This window comes from Trichomonas vaginalis, chromosome II, assembly GCF_026262505.1.
Source record: "Trichomonas vaginalis G3 chromosome II, whole genome shotgun sequence".
Lineage (NCBI taxonomy): Eukaryota > Parabasalia > Trichomonadida > Trichomonadidae > Trichomonas > Trichomonas vaginalis.
The window spans coordinates 9,789,390-9,807,467 of NC_067204.1; the positions used below are offsets into that span (position 1 = coordinate 9,789,390).

The 18,078-nt window shown below is 30.3% G+C and overlaps 11 protein-coding genes across 11 annotated transcripts, besides 2 other annotated features; 8 read left to right on the forward strand and 3 right to left on the reverse strand.

Annotated features, from left to right (window-relative positions):
* Positions 1 to 216: 216 nt before the first annotated feature.
* TVAGG3_0516220 (protein ubiquitination) lies at positions 217 to 1,850 on the forward strand (the record flags this gene model as incomplete). Its single annotated transcript, XM_001320609.1, has 1 exon — positions 217 to 1,743. The coding sequence occupies one exon, from the start codon at positions 217 to 219 to the stop codon at positions 1,741 to 1,743; it is 1,527 nt and encodes a 508-aa protein (XP_001320644.1).
* Positions 1,851 to 2,039: 189 nt separating this feature from the next.
* Positions 2,040 to 2,072: a mobile genetic element.
* Positions 2,073 to 2,428: 356 nt separating this feature from the next.
* Positions 2,429 to 2,689, forward strand: TVAGG3_0516240 (uncharacterized protein; the record flags this gene model as incomplete). The annotated part of the gene is made up of 1 exon (XM_001320608.1): positions 2,429 to 2,689. The coding sequence occupies one exon, from the start codon at positions 2,429 to 2,431 to the stop codon at positions 2,687 to 2,689; it is 261 nt and encodes an 86-aa protein (XP_001320643.1).
* Positions 2,690 to 3,512: 823 nt separating this feature from the next.
* TVAGG3_0516250 (ankyrin repeat and SOCS box-containing protein 4 family) lies at positions 3,513 to 5,177 on the reverse strand (the record flags this gene model as incomplete). The annotated part of the gene is made up of 1 exon (XM_001320607.1): positions 3,513 to 5,177. The coding sequence occupies one exon, from the start codon at positions 5,175 to 5,177 to the stop codon at positions 3,513 to 3,515; it is 1,665 nt and encodes a 554-aa protein (XP_001320642.1).
* Positions 5,178 to 5,533: 356 nt separating this feature from the next.
* Positions 5,534 to 6,998, forward strand: TVAGG3_0516260 (CAAX prenyl protease 1 family; the record flags this gene model as incomplete). The annotated part of the gene is made up of 1 exon (XM_001320606.1): positions 5,534 to 6,934. One exon carries the CDS (start codon positions 5,534 to 5,536, stop codon positions 6,932 to 6,934), a length of 1,401 nt encoding a protein of 466 aa, XP_001320641.1.
* A 50-nt stretch (positions 6,999 to 7,048) lies between these two features.
* Positions 7,049 to 7,966, reverse strand: TVAGG3_0516270 (glycine-rich protein family; the record flags this gene model as incomplete). Its single annotated transcript, XM_001320605.1, has 1 exon — positions 7,049 to 7,966. One exon carries the CDS (start codon positions 7,964 to 7,966, stop codon positions 7,049 to 7,051), a length of 918 nt encoding a protein of 305 aa, XP_001320640.1.
* A 128-nt stretch (positions 7,967 to 8,094) lies between these two features.
* Positions 8,095 to 9,198, reverse strand: TVAGG3_0516280 (Ankyrin repeat family; the record flags this gene model as incomplete). The annotated part of the gene is made up of 1 exon (XM_001320604.1): positions 8,419 to 9,198. The coding sequence occupies one exon, from the start codon at positions 9,196 to 9,198 to the stop codon at positions 8,419 to 8,421; it is 780 nt and encodes a 259-aa protein (XP_001320639.1).
* A 457-nt stretch (positions 9,199 to 9,655) lies between these two features.
* TVAGG3_0516290 (dynein intermediate chain binding) lies at positions 9,656 to 10,104 on the forward strand (the record flags this gene model as incomplete). Its single annotated transcript, XM_001320603.1, has 1 exon — positions 9,688 to 9,990. One exon carries the CDS (start codon positions 9,688 to 9,690, stop codon positions 9,988 to 9,990), a length of 303 nt encoding a protein of 100 aa, XP_001320638.1.
* Positions 10,105 to 10,450: 346 nt separating this feature from the next.
* TVAGG3_0516300 (uncharacterized protein) lies at positions 10,451 to 11,190 on the forward strand (the record flags this gene model as incomplete). The annotated part of the gene is made up of 1 exon (XM_001320602.2): positions 10,451 to 11,143. One exon carries the CDS (start codon positions 10,451 to 10,453, stop codon positions 11,141 to 11,143), a length of 693 nt encoding a protein of 230 aa, XP_001320637.1.
* A 168-nt stretch (positions 11,191 to 11,358) lies between these two features.
* On the forward strand, positions 11,359 to 12,095 carry TVAGG3_0516310 (bromodomain family; the record flags this gene model as incomplete). The annotated part of the gene is made up of 1 exon (XM_001320601.2): positions 11,421 to 12,053. The coding sequence occupies one exon, from the start codon at positions 11,421 to 11,423 to the stop codon at positions 12,051 to 12,053; it is 633 nt and encodes a 210-aa protein (XP_001320636.1).
* A 1,542-nt stretch (positions 12,096 to 13,637) lies between these two features.
* On the forward strand, positions 13,638 to 14,767 carry TVAGG3_0516320 (intramolecular oxidoreductase activity, transposing S-S bonds; the record flags this gene model as incomplete). The annotated part of the gene is made up of 1 exon (XM_001320600.2): positions 13,643 to 14,752. The coding sequence occupies one exon, from the start codon at positions 13,643 to 13,645 to the stop codon at positions 14,750 to 14,752; it is 1,110 nt and encodes a 369-aa protein (XP_001320635.1).
* Positions 14,768 to 15,093: 326 nt separating this feature from the next.
* TVAGG3_0516330 (uncharacterized protein) lies at positions 15,094 to 15,612 on the forward strand (the record flags this gene model as incomplete). The annotated part of the gene is made up of 1 exon (XM_001320599.1): positions 15,094 to 15,612. The coding sequence occupies one exon, from the start codon at positions 15,094 to 15,096 to the stop codon at positions 15,610 to 15,612; it is 519 nt and encodes a 172-aa protein (XP_001320634.1).
* A 1,896-nt stretch (positions 15,613 to 17,508) lies between these two features.
* Positions 17,509 to 18,078: part of a mobile genetic element that runs on past the window's edge.

The window sequence follows — 18,078 nt, forward strand, 5'->3', positions numbered from 1 at the left end:
GTAGCCATCTGAGGCTCGAATTTAAATTTGATCAAATATGATTTTTTGCCCTATTGGAAGGTAGTAAATTTATATTCAATCTTTGCATTTCACATGTTTGACACTAAACCTTTTTAATCCTGATGAATGTCATAAATAACTTATTTGATTAATAATTATGACAAATTTAAAAATTTTCATTGAAGAGACCAAAAGTGACAACTTTATCAAGATTTAATGTCTGATCAATACAATGATCAAAGCAAATACATTGAATTGAGAAACATACACAAATATTACATTGATATATATATTGCGTTGTATCAGCTGAAAACGGAAAAAGAAGAAGAATTAAATGAGATTTACAAAATGATTAAAACAAACTTGATTGATTCAAAGAAACGTCTTCCAGAAAACATTATAAAAGATATCATGCGTATCATTCTGTATAATAACCGCTATACAAAGTCATACTTAGCTCTTGTGAAACACATATGTGATGATTATCATATAACAGAAGTCCCCAATATTCCACAAATTGATGAATATCTTTTTTATAAAGAATATGGAATTAAATTAGGAAAGTCTAAAGATTTCAATGAACTAAATATAGGAAATCCAAACATTCTTCAAGAAAATACTATTAACGCAATTATGAATGATGACATAGAAAAACTCATCATATTAGCTGGAATGGATAAATTTAATGGAGGTCAAATACTTCAAAGTAAATTTTATCCATATATTTATGGTTTATTTAGTCAACAAGGATTTTCATTACTTGAATTATGCTGTTATTATGGAGCAGTTAATTGTTTCAAGTTTTTAAGAACGAAATTTCATTTACACATAACATACGCATGTCTACAATTTTCATTTTTAGGAGGAAATCAAGAGATCATGAGCGAATGCTTGAAACGTCTAAAACCATATGAAGGATGCATGGAATATGCAATTATTTCACACAACATTGATTTTGTTACATTCTTGATGAATGAACACAAAATAAAGATCGATTTAGAAAAATGTGGAGTTTACAATAATCTTGATCCATTTTTAGTTTATTCTGATCAAACTAATAATATTGATGAATGTTTTATTGCTTCAGCGCTGTTTGATATTCCATCCCTTTGCGAATATTTCCTATCGCATGGTGCAAATATCAATGCAACAAATGAACTTGATAAAACAGCTCTTCATATTGCTGCACGTTATAATAATACAGAGACAATCAAGGTGCTTCTCTCACATGGTGCAAATATCAATGAAAAAGGAGAAAATGGAGAAACAGCTCTTCATATTGCAGCACGTTATAATCATACAGAGACAATCAAGGTTCTTCACGCATATGGTGCAAATATCAATGAAAAAAATTATGATGAAAGAACAGCTATTTATTATGCAACATATTACTGTAAAAAAGAAGCAACTGAACTTCTTCTTTCATATGGTGCAAATATTAATGAAAAAGATAAACATGGAAGAACAGTCCTTCACATAGCAGTATATCATTATAATGAGGAAGCAATCAAATTTCTTATATCGTATGGGGCTAACGTCAATGAGAAAGATAATGAAGGGAAAACAGCTCTTCATCTGGCATTTATTAATAGTTGTATTAAATCAGTTGAGCTTCTTATTTCAAACGGTGCTAATATCAATGAGAAAGATAATGAAGGGAAAACATCTATGGATCGAGCAATTGATCCTCATTTTAAATACAACGCCGAACGCCTTCTTTCACATATGATGACGAATTTTTAATGAATTTAATTATGCATTTACCACTTTCTGAATATATATCAATTTTTTATTGATATTTCCAAACTTTATATCTCAAATTTATAAAGTAAAAAGTTATTATAATTCATCTCCTAGTAGCTCATATGGCTGTTATACTTTTTTGTTATTAAAATAAAGATATGTAAATAGTTGTGACACTTTTTTCGGGCTTATAAATAAGCCCAAAAAAATATCAAGCAACTATTAAAATATATATATTCACTTTTTAAATACGTCCCTCCTCTCAAAAAGTAACTAATATATTTTGAATATAATGAGAGCATGTCAGAAAGCGGTAATTGCTCCCTTAATAAATGTCAAATATTTATGATAAATGTGTAAAACTTTCAAATAGCATACTATATAAAAATTAACTTAATGGCTTTTAAAATGCATATAGGATATAATAGCCAAGCAAACTTTTAATTGATCAATAACAATAATCATGAAAGCAATAATGATAAAGAGAAATTGTAAAGATGATCTTCTCAAAATTTGTGTTCAACTTCTCGATTATGCTATAGTTGATCCAAATCCATATATAAAAATTGAAGCAAACCAATAAGATTTGTTCACTGGTATCATTTACGCCATCAAATCTTGTATAGAAAACGTAAAAGATTTGAATGCATCTCTATTCTTTACATTGTTCTAAGATTTCAAGCTCATGAGGAAGTTTTTGGACGCTATTACAAAATCATTCGAGTGCCAGCTGCTTACTCTCACCACTGTTGCAACTCAATGCTTTAACTTATATATCCAAGCATCCCAGGCCGAACCTGACCTCAAAGAGAATGCAAAGATTGAAGAATTTATTTCTGCTTTTAATAGAATGATGGAAAAAGTTGTAAATCCACTCATTACAGCCGATAGAAGTAACAGATCAAAATTCAGATCAATAACGCATTATTCAAGATCAGTAAAATAAATGTAATGTGAATTTACATAGTAAATATGTAATATTATCTTTTTTAGCATGCTTATTATATAGGAAAATATATCAATTAAGGTTTTATTCAATGAAACTAAATCAAATTAAGTCAATCAACGTTACTTGTTTTACTTACCCTTCATTTTCCCTGGAAAATCGTCACTTTTTTCCCCACCTTCTAAAAAGGCTTCTGTATCTTGACACATATAGACATTTTAAACGCCTTTTAAAAGAGGATATGATAGAATGGATGTTGAAATTTTTGATTTTTATAATATAACATTTTTATGATATAAAGAGTGTAATTATGATAAAATTTATACTCAAAATCAAAAATTCACTAGCAAACAATACAGTTTTGACACTATTTCACTCTTATTAATTTGTCATTACAATATATTTATGCAATTAACCCTCAGGTATATGTTTATACGCATTAGATTTTTTAAAAAAATAGTTATATTTGCTTATATTCTTAATAATTCATGCTTAGAGCTTACAATGGAAGACATTTCTCTCCACTGCCAATCAAAAATATTTTGTTGGTGTAATACTATCCAAATTGAATCTCTTCCTAAACATTTATGCAATTTTGGAAGACTGTATCCAGTGAATTCATGTGCAACTTCACGAGGATGAATAGAATAAAGGTCATCACATCTAACAAACTCAAGTGCAAAAAATGGACAAAAACGATTATTATACTATCAATCCAACAATCTCCTTCGAAAATACCAGAAAACAAATGGATATCTTATGTAAGAACATTATTTTTTTCGCACCATGTGAAATAAGAAATTCTGTAGTTTCGTTACTATTATTAATACTTAAGTATTGCAAAATTAAGAGTGGTTTGTCCATTATTAGTTTTTTCATTGATATTCGCACCATGTGAAATAAGAAATTCTGCAGTTTCATTTCTATTGTTTTCTACTGCAACATGAAGTGCAGTTTTTCCAAATTTATCTTTTTCATTGATATTTGCACCATGTGAAATAAGAAGTTCGGCAGTTTCTTTACTATTGTTTATTGCTGCAATATGAAGTGCAGTTCTTCCAAATATATCTTTTTCATTGATATTCGCACCATGTGAAATAAGAACTTCTGCAGTTTCTTTTCTACTATTTGCTGCTGCCATATGAAGTGCGGTTCTTCCAAATTTATCTTTTTCATTGATATTCGCACCATGTGAAATAAGAACTGCTGCAGTTTCTTGACTATTTTTAAGTATTGCAATCTGAAGAGCGGTTCTTCCATATTCACCTTTTTCATTGATATTTGCACCATGTGAAATAAGAAATTCTGCTGTTTCATTTCTATTGTTTTCTACTGCAACATGAAGTGCAGTTTTTCCAAATTTATCTTTTTCATTGATATTTGCACCATGTGAAATAAGAAGTTCGGCAGTTTCTTTACTATTGTTTATTGCTGCAATATGAAGTGCAGTTCTTCCAAATATATCTTTTTCATTGATATTCGCACCATGTGAAATAAGAAATTCTGCAGTTTCTTTTATATTAGTAAGCATTGCGATATGAAGTGCGGTTCTTCCACCTACATCTTTTTCATTGATATTTGCACCATGTGAAAGGAAGTATTCCAAAAGGGATGGAGTATCAAATATTGCTGAATAAACGAAACATTTGTTTATATCATTAGTTTGATCGAAATAAATTAAAAAGGATTCAAGATTATTATAAAACCTACAATAATCTAAGTCGATCTCTAAATTGTACTCATTCATCAAGAATGTAACAAAATCAACGTTGTGTGAAATAATTGCATAACCCATGCATTCTTCATTTGGTTTTTGAAATTTCAAACATTCACTCATGATCTCGGGATTTCCGCCTAAAAATGATAATGCTAGACATGTTTGAGTTATTTCTGATTTAAATTTTGTTCTTAATAACTTGAAACAATCAACTGCTCCATGGTAACAACATAATTCAAGTAATGAATATTCATTATAAGAGTCTGGATATAAATCGCTTTTAAGTGTTTGGTCTTTATTAAATCCTTCTTGTTCAGTGAATGCGATGAATGTTTCTATGTCATTATACATAATTGCTCTGTAAATTGTATTTTCTGTATGAATGTCCAGATTTGTTGAGCTAAATTGTTCAAAATTAGCTGATTTGTCTAATTGAATTCCATATTCTTTATAAAACAGGAAGCCTGGAAAAGTTTCAACACTGCTGACCTCTGTGATATGGTAATCATCAGATATGAGTTTGGCAAGAAATAAATATGACTTTGTATAGCGATTATTAAACGGGATGATAACTAAAATGTCTTTAATAACATTTGTGCAGAGATATTTCTTTGAATCAATCAAATCTGTTTTGATCATTTTGTAAATCGACTTTAATTCTCCTTCGTTTTCCGTTTTTAGCTGATACAATGCAAGATACGAATCTATATAGTATTTGCAACTGCCTCGCAGTTTGTTATATTTGCTTGGATGAACGTCTTGCTCAGACATTAATAATTTTTCTAAAGATATATTTGCATTTTACCATATATTTTACCTCTTAAATTCATTAGAAGAAAAAAATACTAAGTTATTCATGTAGAAAACAATGATCGTGATAATTTTGTTCAGCTGATTTCAAGAAATGAAATGCATCTTTTGCATCTTTCGTTGTATCGAACTCTATAAATGTAAATTTCTTTCTTGTTGAGATCCTGCGAACGAAACCGTGCGGAGCAGCTAGTTAATATAATTATTTACAAATTGTGCATAAAAGCATATGAATTATTCAAATAATAACAAAGTATCTCAAACATATGATAACTGGAGAAATGAAATCCAAGGTGATATGAAATCAAAAAATTTCAATGAGTGAAGAAGAAAAAGATGAGCAATATGACGAACAATCTAATGAGGAAGTTGAACAAGTGAATACTGTCGAATCAGATAACAAGGCATCTTCTAAACCAGTTATTAAAACAATTCCGAAATTTAAAATTGCATTATTCGCATTTTTAATAGCCGAATTCATATTGAAATTCTATGTAAATGCCTCAGAAGTCAAAAATATTACAAGATATATCGAAAATAAGATTTATTCCGGAAATATGAATCAAATGCACGTACAAAGAGATCGAATCAAAGCTGATATGCGACAAGATTTTCTTTTACTAGTTGCAAACATATGTATTTTGCAATTTTCTTACATCATTTATCCATATACACAAACAGATATCATTAATATGGTTATTTTAATACTCGCACGTTATGGAACGACAATATTTCCATTACAAAGATTCCTTATTCATACTCTTCGCTTGAGATATTCTGATGTTACATGGTTTTCTGATGATATCAGTCATTTCCCACCAAGATCAGTACTTTTCTATTTGATTTACCATGGCGTTATCTACATATTCGAAGCAATCTTGTTTGTTCTCACAAAATTATTGACAAGAAGAAATTCCAGAAAAATTGATGGAGAAAATCCAGAAAATCGATCAACAATCGTCAAATTTTCTGCTGCTAAATATTTCTGGCTGATTCATTGGATTATCGTTTCTGGAATATTATATTTCCTATTTTGTGGACTTCCAAGAATGGTACCCGACTATTATGCTGACAGACATTATCTAGAGAAATATTCCGAAAAGAATATCATGAGACAAATAAGAAAAATCTCAAGAACTTGTAATTTTCCATTACAATACATTTCGATTACTTCTGACAAATTAGAGGAAGGAAATATTATTACTGTCGGAGGCAGAATGAAAAGAATCGTATTCGATGGAAATTTCATGAGAAATTTGGATAATGAATCAATTATCACTTATGTTGCTTATGAAATGGGTAAATGGTATATTGACAGGCATATATTTTACTTCCTGCAGCTACTTATCCCTTATTTGATAATTTCAATTTTATTCCAAATATTTGCAACAAAAGGGCTCTCAGAATTCGGATTTAAAGAAGAAATACCATCATCTGTTGTTATAATGTTCACAATAATAGTTAGTGACTCTCTATTTTACTTTTGGTCGCCAGTAACTTCGGAATCTTACAGACAACCAACTTACATGCAAGACTGCTTTGTTTCAAGCTTCCAGTTACCAGCTTCAAGGATAATAGAGCGTAAAGAAACCCCTAAATACGTCAGCAGCCCAATTTATGAAAAATTCCATTCAATTGAACCTTCAAAAGAGGAGAGATTGGAACAACTGCCTCATTGCAAGAAGATACTATGGCCAAAGGTTACTGTCAATATATAATTGTGTGTTATTTTTATTGTTTTTTAAATAGTAAAATATAATTTTTATTTATTTATTATAGGAACTCAACTTATCTCTTATTTTTACACATTTACCAAACATTAGTTCTAATTATCATCCTTCTGAGAATTCAATGTTTATAAATAATAACAAATAAGAATATTTGATGCTGAAATAAATACAATTAGATACAGCATTCATGGTTTCAATAACGGTTATCCTTGCTAAACCATATCCATTATGGCCATTGCTTTCATATTGATCAGGTGACGAAAAACTTGGGATTTTAACCAAACTGCTCAGAAGAGTAGTGGAATAAAATCGGAAGCCAGAGAAATGTACAGATGTAGTTAAGTGTTTTAAGTTTGCTTCAGTATAATCTTGACTTATTGCTTTACAATTTTCATGACCGCTTATATAAGAAGAACCTCCTGATCCACTTCCAACGCGTGAATCGACTTTACCCCCGCCACCGCCCCCATAATAGCCTCCACTACCTCCGCTACCATGAAATGGATCATTACAATATCCGCCAATCCCAAACTTTCCATTTACACCATGGGAGCTAGCTCCGATTCCATAATAATCTTGTTTTGCGCCATATGATTTATCAAACCAATCACTTTCGTCAAAACTGCAAATGACACCATTGGATCCTATTAGACCACCGCCGGCACCCCCTTGAATAAAGCCTCCACAGCTTTTATAATATGCAGACCCAGCGCCTCCGGCAGAAACCATTACTCTTGATTTCAAACTTTCAAAATCATCCCATTGACCTCCCATGAGTCGTAAATCGGAAGCGCCACCTCCTGAACCACCAGATACTGAGTAACTACGATCAGTAACATTTATTGTGCCTCGTCCACCACCATTATATGTCGCAGGACCACTCCAGGCACCACTTTCACCAAGATATAGATAAAGGGTTTTCGGGTTGAAAAGTGACATAAACCCTGAAGTATAAGCACCTCTTCCTCCTCGATTATCTAAGTATCCACCAGAGGCACCCCATAACTCAACCTTGTACATACTTGGTTTGAATTGCAACTCAAAGAATGTACAATCATTATTAGAGCATGGATATTCAAATTTGAAAGTGTTTCCTGATCTTCTGACAGGTTCTGGCTTGGTAACTTTAGACTCATTACCAAATCTTACATGAATTGCTAGTAATCAGCATATTCAAAGATTGATGTGTTTTGTCACTTTTTGGACTTCAAAAAATATAGATTTATCTGCATAAATTTAACAAATTAGTCTCGAATATGAAAGCCCTATACATAGATTCTTAAAAGAATAAAAATCACCGTAAATATCAAACAAAGTGCGTAACAGTTTGATTATCTATGAATTACTATTATCATTTGAAGGCTTATAATATTAAACATTATTAAATCGGCTAATGGGACATAAATTGATTAAAAATTCACTTATCAAAAAAATTTTATATTGAATTTATAAAAATAAAGTTTTTATTGAAACTAATCTTGTGTACTCTCAATTTCTATAGTTCTCTTAACTAATTCTGCCTGTTTTTTCAAATCTTTGAAATTTTCTAATTTTCGTTCAATTCCGAATTTCAAAACATCTTCTGGTATTCTTTTAATTTCACTTTCATTATAACCAATGCCAGAAAGGAAATTAGTTGTTTTTGGATCGATATTTTTTGATTTTGGTTTCATTTTTAGTGGCTTTAAAATAATTTTAATCAAAGTTGAATTATTTTTGTCTACCAAATCGCCTATTGTTGAGTGTTCACCTGTTCTCAAGTTAGGATCACAATTTTCCATGTTATTCTTTAAATATTCAAAGCATTTAGATGCATTCTGTCTCGCTGCTATATGTATTGGATAAAATCCGTTTGATTTTTCATCTAAACTAAATTTCTTTTCTCGATGAAGATAAACTAAAACATCAATGTTGTCTTTCATTATAGAAAGTGCTACAGCATTAAGTCCAGATTGCTTCTTTTTTGCTTCTTCTTGGCATTGTTCAAAATATTCTTTCGTATCGATTTTGCATTTTGGAGCGTGATAAATTACATGATCTGAAGCTCTAACAAGCCTAAAATACGGATCTGCACCATGTTTTTCTAATATTCTTAAAGTTTCTGGCTTCCCATAGATACAAGCGTACAAATATGGTGTAATTCCATGAAAAAGCTTCTCTTTTTTGTTAATAAGTATTCGATTAGCATTGTTCTTATTGATTGCATTTTCTAGTTTATCTCCATTCTTGATAATCGTAAAGATATCAGTCATAAAATTAAAAATCTTTTTGAATATTTTTTTCCAACATAATTTATTTGTTTTCTGTTTTAATTATGCTTCGAATCACAATTACAAATAAAACAGATTGAAATGAATATTAGGTCAGATGATCAATATGGCAAAATTATGAATTTCCCAACTCACTAGTTGCTCATGGAATTATGGAGAGCTTAAGCCAAGTAGCTGATGCGTTACTATGCATCAGCTAATTATGTATGTAAGATCAAAATAAGAAATATGATGGGATTACATGCTGGGTAGCTATATACAATACATGATTTAACATACAAATGACACATAGCTGTAATCCGGCATTTAAAATGATAAAAAACGCCAACAATTAATTTCCTAATGATCTTTTTATTCTGATATGAGGCCCAAAAACGAAATGTTTGCCAAATGGAGGCCATATAAATATCATATGTAATTATTTCATGATAATATTCTCATTTTACAAAACCTCCAAAAATATAACGTATTATGACTGAAGCTGAGAAGATTCTCAATGATTTGTCAACCAAAGAAGGCGTTATTGGAACAATAGCCATGACAAAGGAAGGCGTTCCAATTCGCACAACATTTTCAGCAGACGAAACAAATACATTTTCAGCATTAGTTGCTCATTTTATATCTAGAACCCACAAAGCATTAGAAGAAATCCCAGAAGCCGGCGAATTAGAAATTGTCCGTATAAGATCAAAGAAAAACGAACTAATTATTGCTCCTTATGGTGAATTTATTTTCATTGCTGTACAAAATCCATTTAGCAATAAGAAGCAATAAAATAGTAATATGTAAGGTACGCATATCTAGAAATTAAACTGTTTTTTATTAATGCTTCCACAATTAATTTATTTACTTTGTTATGCATCAATCACTCATCTGGAAATGATCCACTAACATTATACCTTCAATACATGAAAAATACTATATAGATTTCACCTTTTATTTTTGTATTTGGATAATTTTTTCTTTTTAATGAGAATTTAAGATATTTTTCATAGCATAGGATAATAAGGTTGCTTTCATACAAGCATTCCATGCATTTTGAGGTATATTTTTCATGAATTTTAATTCTTCATTTATAAATTTGAAATATTTTTAATATCTTTATTCATTTTTAACATCACTTTCTCGACTATTCTAAGGGATTAAGACAAGACTTGTTAAATGTTTCATACTTGTGTAAACTTTTTTGCGGGTCTGTCACCATTCGTTTATTGAAAAAAAAATTTACAAAAAAATGTTTGAAGAACAAAAAGAAGACAGAACTTTTATTTCACTTGGTAACCCACGAGGTCTAGCTATGACATCTCTTAATAAATATATTGCCCAAAGAAAGCAAATCAAGCCAACACCACTTCTTCCTCCAAAATCTCCGTCAGATAACCCAGCAGAAACAATTGCACAATTACAAAATGAGCAATCAATTTTGTGTGAAGAGCTTAATGCCGAAAGAAGAAGAAATGAAAATCTCAGCGCAACATTTAAGTGTGCTCAATCTTTGTCACAGTCACAATATCTAGAAAAACTCAATGCTATATCAACAGAGCTAAGCAAATCAGAAGATACATCTAAATATGTTAAAGAAGCTTTGAATATCATATTAAATATTATTGATCAAGAAACTCACTTCCAACCAGGCAAACTCAAAGCTGCTTCAGGAACTCCTATTCAAAGCCATGATGATGAAAATGATTCTAAGTTCAAAAAAGAAAATGAGAAAATTGATTCGGAAATACAGCGCTTAACTCAAGATAAAGAAGCTAAGCAAAAGCAGTTAGAAGAATTAGAGCTCCAAATCGAGAAAATGGAAGCTTCTAGGCAAGAATTAGTTGCCAAATCAAAACATTACTACGAAACATACAAGAAACGCGATGCTGCATGGAAAGAAAAGGTTCAAAAGATGAAGGAACAAATCCAACAGCCTCAATAAATTTTGTTTTACATATTTTTGTTTTAAAATCCTTATATTTATTAAAGAACTGTTAATATATTTAATATTTGAGCATTCTATCATACTGAGTTACACTCATAAGTCCAAATTTTCAGATTTAATTTTAGAATCATCAAAATTATTAGAATTATCGAACATTATTGAGTCAGCATCTTTCATTAGCAAGATGATATCAAAATTTTTATTTGTCATGCCTTGATGTCTTGTTTTTAATTCACTTCTGAGTTATTATGATTTCATAAAAAAGTGACAAAATATGAAACAAGAAGAAATTGATTGGTGTTTAAAGATCCACGAGAAAATAAAAGCTAAAAAAGTTTATTCCCATGTTGCCAAACCTGATTTAAAAATAGGATATAGTAGATCTTTAAATGAAATCGAAGAATTTTTGAAAAACAATAAATACTTAACAATTTTCGATTGGTCACTTGATGTTAACACACTTATTGCCGATTTAGCTGAATACTATAGCGCACAGAAAAATTTACTTTTAATTTGTCACGATTTAGAATCATGGTTTGAGAAAAGGCTTATAAAACGTGCTGTTACTAAACCAGAAGTAGTAGAGAAGAATATCAGGAAGTGCGCTGAAAAAATCGTAATTATTGGCGAAGCCTACGATAACTTCTCAAGGATGCTTGCTGGAGAAAAGTTCTTCACTAAAAAGGGATCAAACTCATCTCACAAGCGTCGCGTTAATTCCGAAGAAGCAAGTTCAATCCAAAAATCTCTCGACGAACTTAAAGATGAGAACGTTTTACTCGGCGTCATGCGTATTCTTAAGAAATGGATGCCAGATCTTGATATACAGGAAAATACTACAATAGATATAATGAAAATGCCAAAACAATGCTTCGAAGAGCTTAAGATACTACTCGGAAAAGCATAATTACAATTATAGCTGTTACGTGTATGTAAATATCATTATTTTTAATTTTTTTTTTAATTTTAATCAAATTGGCATTTAATTCGGTAATAATATTTTCTATTTTCAATTTTGGGCTATTGTTATTAATTATTTAATGAAATACTAAGAATTGCTGAAATAATATTGTTTCAAAGAATGGCTTAATGTTTAATTAATGAATATATTATATGTGTTGGTGTCTAAACGATCATAAATCAGAAATATGGCCAATTTTTTTTTCATATTCGGTCATATCAAATCCATGAGAGCTAAGAAGATATATGATATCATTTCTTTGCTACTACTCTAATGTAATTTCTATGTGAAAATAATATAATCATCGATAATAAGACTAAGATTAAAATAAGATGTTTAGTGATGAAAGAAAAACACAAAGAAAAGAATTATATTCACTATGTTGAATGTTTTGTTTGATTTCATAAATAGTAGGAATATCTGCATGACAAAGAGCAGTTGAAAAATGAGAAAGATTATGAGTAAATTCATTTGTGATTGTATTTATAAAGATAACTGCTCCTATTGTTTTTGGAGAATTGTTATCAATGTAACATCCATCTAATGTAAATTTACCTTCAAAATAATTATAAATACTACTTATAATGTTATTTATAAAACTACTATTTTTGATATAAACTAGAGGATCCGAATAAAGAATTCCTCCATTATAGTTATTTAAAATGTTACAATTTAGAATTTCAAAAGTTTCTTGAGAACTTGAGTGACCAAATTTCCAACCTTGATCGGTACTTGATGAATTAGAAAAAGTGGAAAATGAACAATTTGAGCTTGATGAAAATGATTCAACTTGATAAAAATCTCTCCAATATACTTTTGAAAATGAAATGTTGATTGATTTAATTTCGATTTGGCCATTTATTAAATAAAGATTTCTAGTTCCGAAGAGACTTTCATTTCCACTTTTACTAATAGAGGAATCATAAATATAATTTTTGTAGGTATTAGTAACATCAATTTTACAGTAAACACCTTTTGTACTTTGTGAGTTTACTTTAGAAGCGAAACTGCAGACGCGATCTTGAACAAATTCGCCTTCTTGCTGATAGAAAATACAACCGCCTGTTTGACTGTTACTACAATTATTAAATGTTGTAGTATCAATGAGGAATTTGATTGCGGTATTTTGTGTGTTTAAGTAAACTGAACCTTGTGTGTTTACTTGAGTGAAAAAGCATGATGAAACATAGTAGTTATTTCCATTTGCAGTGAGCTTATTAGTATTTTTTGTATATTTTTCGTATTGTTCAGTTTCTGGATAAAATTCTTCCCAATCTTCGTGAATTTTTCTTCGTGATACATTGATCAATTGATGTCTAAAGAGTATTTGATTATACTCATATCCAAAAAAAGATCTATGAAATAGCTTTTATCCCCTATAAAAAGGGATTTTTGCTATTCCATAAATTTTGGATAAAAAGGTGACAATTAAAAATTTTCCTCATTCTTTCTCTAAAATTTGATTATAAAACTAACATTCTGAAATTTTCGAAAAACTACGAAAATTTCTTTTATGGGCGTGCAGTCGCCAAAAAATGTTATATGTACTTCCTTTCTTCGCCTTCAAGTTGAATGATCGATTAAATACATATGTCATGAACCAATCATGGAAAGTTCCAGTTTTTGTATTCTGTTACTCACCACATTGTGGACATTGCAAAGAAATTCATCCTGATTGGGAAAAATTAGCAGAAGAATATAAAAATGATCCAAAAGTAATCATAGCTGAGCTGAACTGTGAAGCATATCACCATACTTGTTCGCATGAACACCATGTAAATGGATATCCCGGATTCAGGATAGTATTAAAAGGAAATTCAAAAACATATGATGGTAGTAGACATTATAATGGACTCAAAGAGAAAATAGATGAGCTAAGATTATTAAAAATGGACGAATTATGCAACGTTTTAGATAATAATCAATTGAATAGTTCATTAAATTATCCTGCATTCGTTCTAAATTACGCTGGCAATCTGAAAGAAGGCTGTGCTTTTATCGACAAATTAGTTGGAAGAGATTATAATCTTGCAGATCAATTTTACATCAATTACAATCAATCCGAGATGGATATGGCAATATATACTGAAAAATTAGCGTCAGTTCAATTAGAAAAACCATGGTCGATAAAAAATGTCAAAAAATTCGTAAAAGAATACAAAACTAAGCCATTTGCTGTTGTAAAATGGAAAGAAATAATGTCAAAGAATCGTCCGCTTGTTATTTTGATCGTTTCTGACTTAAATGATGCAAATTCTTTTAATAACATAGCCAAAAAAGACTTGACACATCACTGGGCCGCAGTAACTGCCGAAAGATTTAAATTCCTCAGCGGAGGAGATATAAAAATAGACAATCTCAAATATCCTGCCGCAATGATTACGAATTCCAAGAAAAACAAGTATGTATTGATAAGCCAAGTTTCAGAAAACCTTTTGTCTCAAGTTATCGGCAAAGATTTTGAAAGTTTTAACGATATACAAAATCAAAGGTTATCAATGATATTTAGAGACTTAATTCTCTTCCCAGCACAAAGGTTTAAGAATAGAACAATATACATTATGATTGCTCTTGTTTTAATTGCTTTAATCGGTGGCTGCATTTATTATGTTTTCGATATGCAGCCAACTTATAAATTTGAATAAATGTTTGTATTTCATGTCAAATATAATGCTTTTCAAACTATTTAGTTCGTAATATAATTTTTTATGAAAATTAATTTAGACTTATCCGCTTGAATATTCCAATAATCAACATATTTTACATTAATATAGCTTTATACCTTTTAATGACCTTTTCATCTTTCTAAATTAAAAAGTTTATTATAGATTTAAAGAAAGAGATACAATTTACCCAAATGGAATAGACAAGCAGATAAACCACTTGCAATACTTAATAGTTAAAATGCTTCAGAATCATTATTACCATATGGAAATGATTTTAGACATTTTCGCCTGTAAAAAGTGCCAAGATTTAAAATCTTGAAATGGAAGCTTCTTTTATGAGGATTACAATGGAATTAAATAGATGTGAGAATGAAAGTACACAAGCAATTAATGCCCTTAATGGTATAGTTATGAAATGGGAATCAATTAGAACGGCTTTTCGCGAATATAAGAACAATCTTGGCTCTCTAAGCCAATATGCAGGGCTTCAAAGTAAATTAGAAATGGAACAGCTAGTAAGCTGTGATGCACTCATTGCTGAATTAAACAGACAATTAGTTTTATATGAACATTCACTTACTCAATGCAGAGGTACGCTTGTAAAAGCAAAAGATATGTTTATGACTAAACCATTGGATGTTGCATGGTCATTTCCACCAGATACAAATAGTATTACTGAAAAATACGAAGAAGCCTGCCAAGCAATCAATAAAGCAGCTGCCTCCATAGAAGCTAAGAAATTAGCTCTATATTCTGTAAATCAAAGTGAAAATCTTTATGAACCAGAATCAGTTCTTAAATTTATTGAAGAATGGAAGAAAGAACCTAATTACCTATAATACTACGTAATTTTAACTACTTTTGTTTCATATAAATAGAGTGTTTGCATATTTGATAAAAATAAATACGTATTTTTTTACTTTGAGAAGTATTATTGATAGGACATATACATTAAGAATCTCATTTGGAGAAGTAGCTGTCGGGATCTCAAAAATAAAAATTACTACTTTCCCAACATTTAGAATAAGGTTATTGCCCTAAAATTCAGTTATAGACACTTAGGAGAGCATTTAAACCATGATATTTTGGCATATGATAGAGAAACATCTTATAAACATTTTCAGTATGTTTTCCTATAAAATAACGATCTCACATGAAATTACTAAAATATCAAATTTTGATTTTCACTTTAAAGTTGGGAGAATACTCTACAGTGACAGGGTATACAATTTTAACCTTTGTTTTGATTATAAATAAAGTATTGATAGAGATATGAGTTGTACAGAATTATACACGTGTGTTTAATCACATGTAAGTTGTGCAACAATAATGGTTAGCTAGATAGTATATTAGGGAACTGTGATTTATGATCTAATTCAATAAGATGTAAATGATATTCAAATATATTAAATAAATGCGAATGTTCAAGATGTGGAATCAGTTAGTTAATTGTTGTATATAGATATTTTACTGTGATTAATGAATTTTTTAACAATTTAAAATTATCAAATTTCAAAATATGCGCAACGAGATAATTTGAGAGTATTTTGAGAACTGAAGACTTATGATTTAGTGTTTTTGAATAAGCACATCAATATAAAGATAGAAAATAAATTGAGATATAATTTTTTTGAAGGTATTATAAGGGTGGAGGTAGTAGGATGAATTTTTAATGTTCTATACTTTCATGGCAAATAATTAAATAGAAGTAAAATTTTGTTTTAAGAATTGAAAATTTTAAATAAAAAAGGAATGTTAGTAATGCTAATTTATTTGATTCCGGGGGACACCCCGGTTATCAAATATATTTATTAGAACGGAAAATCTCTCACTTTTCGAAAAAATCGAAACTGCAAGGATCTCCGATTCTCGATATGATAATTTATTTGATTCCGGGGGACACCCCGGTTATCAAATATATTTATTAGAACGGAAAATCTCTCACTTTTCGAAAAAATCGAAACTGCAAGGATCTCCGATTCTCGATATGATAATTTATTTGATTCCGGGGGACACCCCGGTTATCAAATATATTTATTAGAATGGAAAATCTCTCACTTTTCGAAAAAATCGAAACTGCAAGGATCTCCGATTCTCGATATGATAATTTATTTGATTCCGGGGGACACCCCGGTTATCAAATATATTTATTAGAATGGAAAATATCTCACTTTTCGATTTTTTTTTAACAAAAATATGGCATTCTTAAATTATAGTTACATGTTATTTCACAATCATTATCATTAAAAAATTCAATTATTCATGTTGTTTTGTCCCGACGGTTTTTACGGTTATAAAAATGGTTGCGAACTCAATCCATCAGCAAAATGTCGGTTGGGGTGCCCTTCTTGGCCTCCTGAGTACTCACCAAGATACCCCCAGCTCCCGCAAAACACCTCCCTTAGGTGAGCATTAACTGATGACATGAGTTAACAATTCTACAAAATCATCAAGCATGAAGGTTTATGATTTATAAATCAAAATCTCAGAAACTGCTTGACTTTGCAAGTTGCTGTCTTTACCGGTTACTCTGCTGCAATCTCTTTTCTGATTGCAGGCAAAGTTCTGCATCCTGAGGACTTTGCCTTGCAGATATGCTTGTAATCACTACGTGAGCAACTTGGTGTTGCAAGTTGCTGTCTTTACCGGTTAGCTTTTTTTGAAGTTTCTTCGCATCTTATATAAGCTCTAGATCAATATTTATCATCAGAATTTGCATCTCATAAAGCACGATATTAATCAAATAGGCAAATTTCATTCGGAGTCTCTCATTAAATGAGAAACTCCGAATGAGATTTGCTCTAAGGTAATGTACTTGTTATGCTTGGCCTAGAAGCAAGGAGGAAACATGTATATGGTTTGTTTATACTGAAGTTATCTGGAATTCTCTCAATTGAGGATTCAAATCCAGATAACAGCAGTATAAGTTAATATTGTTGTGCACCTCAGGTTGTTTATAGGCCGAGAACGAGAAAAGAATTTATGGTGTGAATTGGCTCGATATATACCTACGCTCTGTAAAAAATACGTTATATTTTCTTTCATATGAGAAAAATGTTTTTCTTTTTTATAATACTATGTGCTTTGTTACTTCATAAATTGTCTATTTTTCTTATTAAAACCTATTTTTTTTCGTGTGATTCGGAATCTACGCATTCAAAAAATGCGTTTTCCGCTCTCAGAACGCGAAAATATGAACTACATGACGAGATAAATCGATTTCTTATGTTCCTAAATTTTCTCATTTTTCAATCTTGCTCAATACTCAAAAATAGGCAGACTCTCAAATAGAGAACATAAAATAA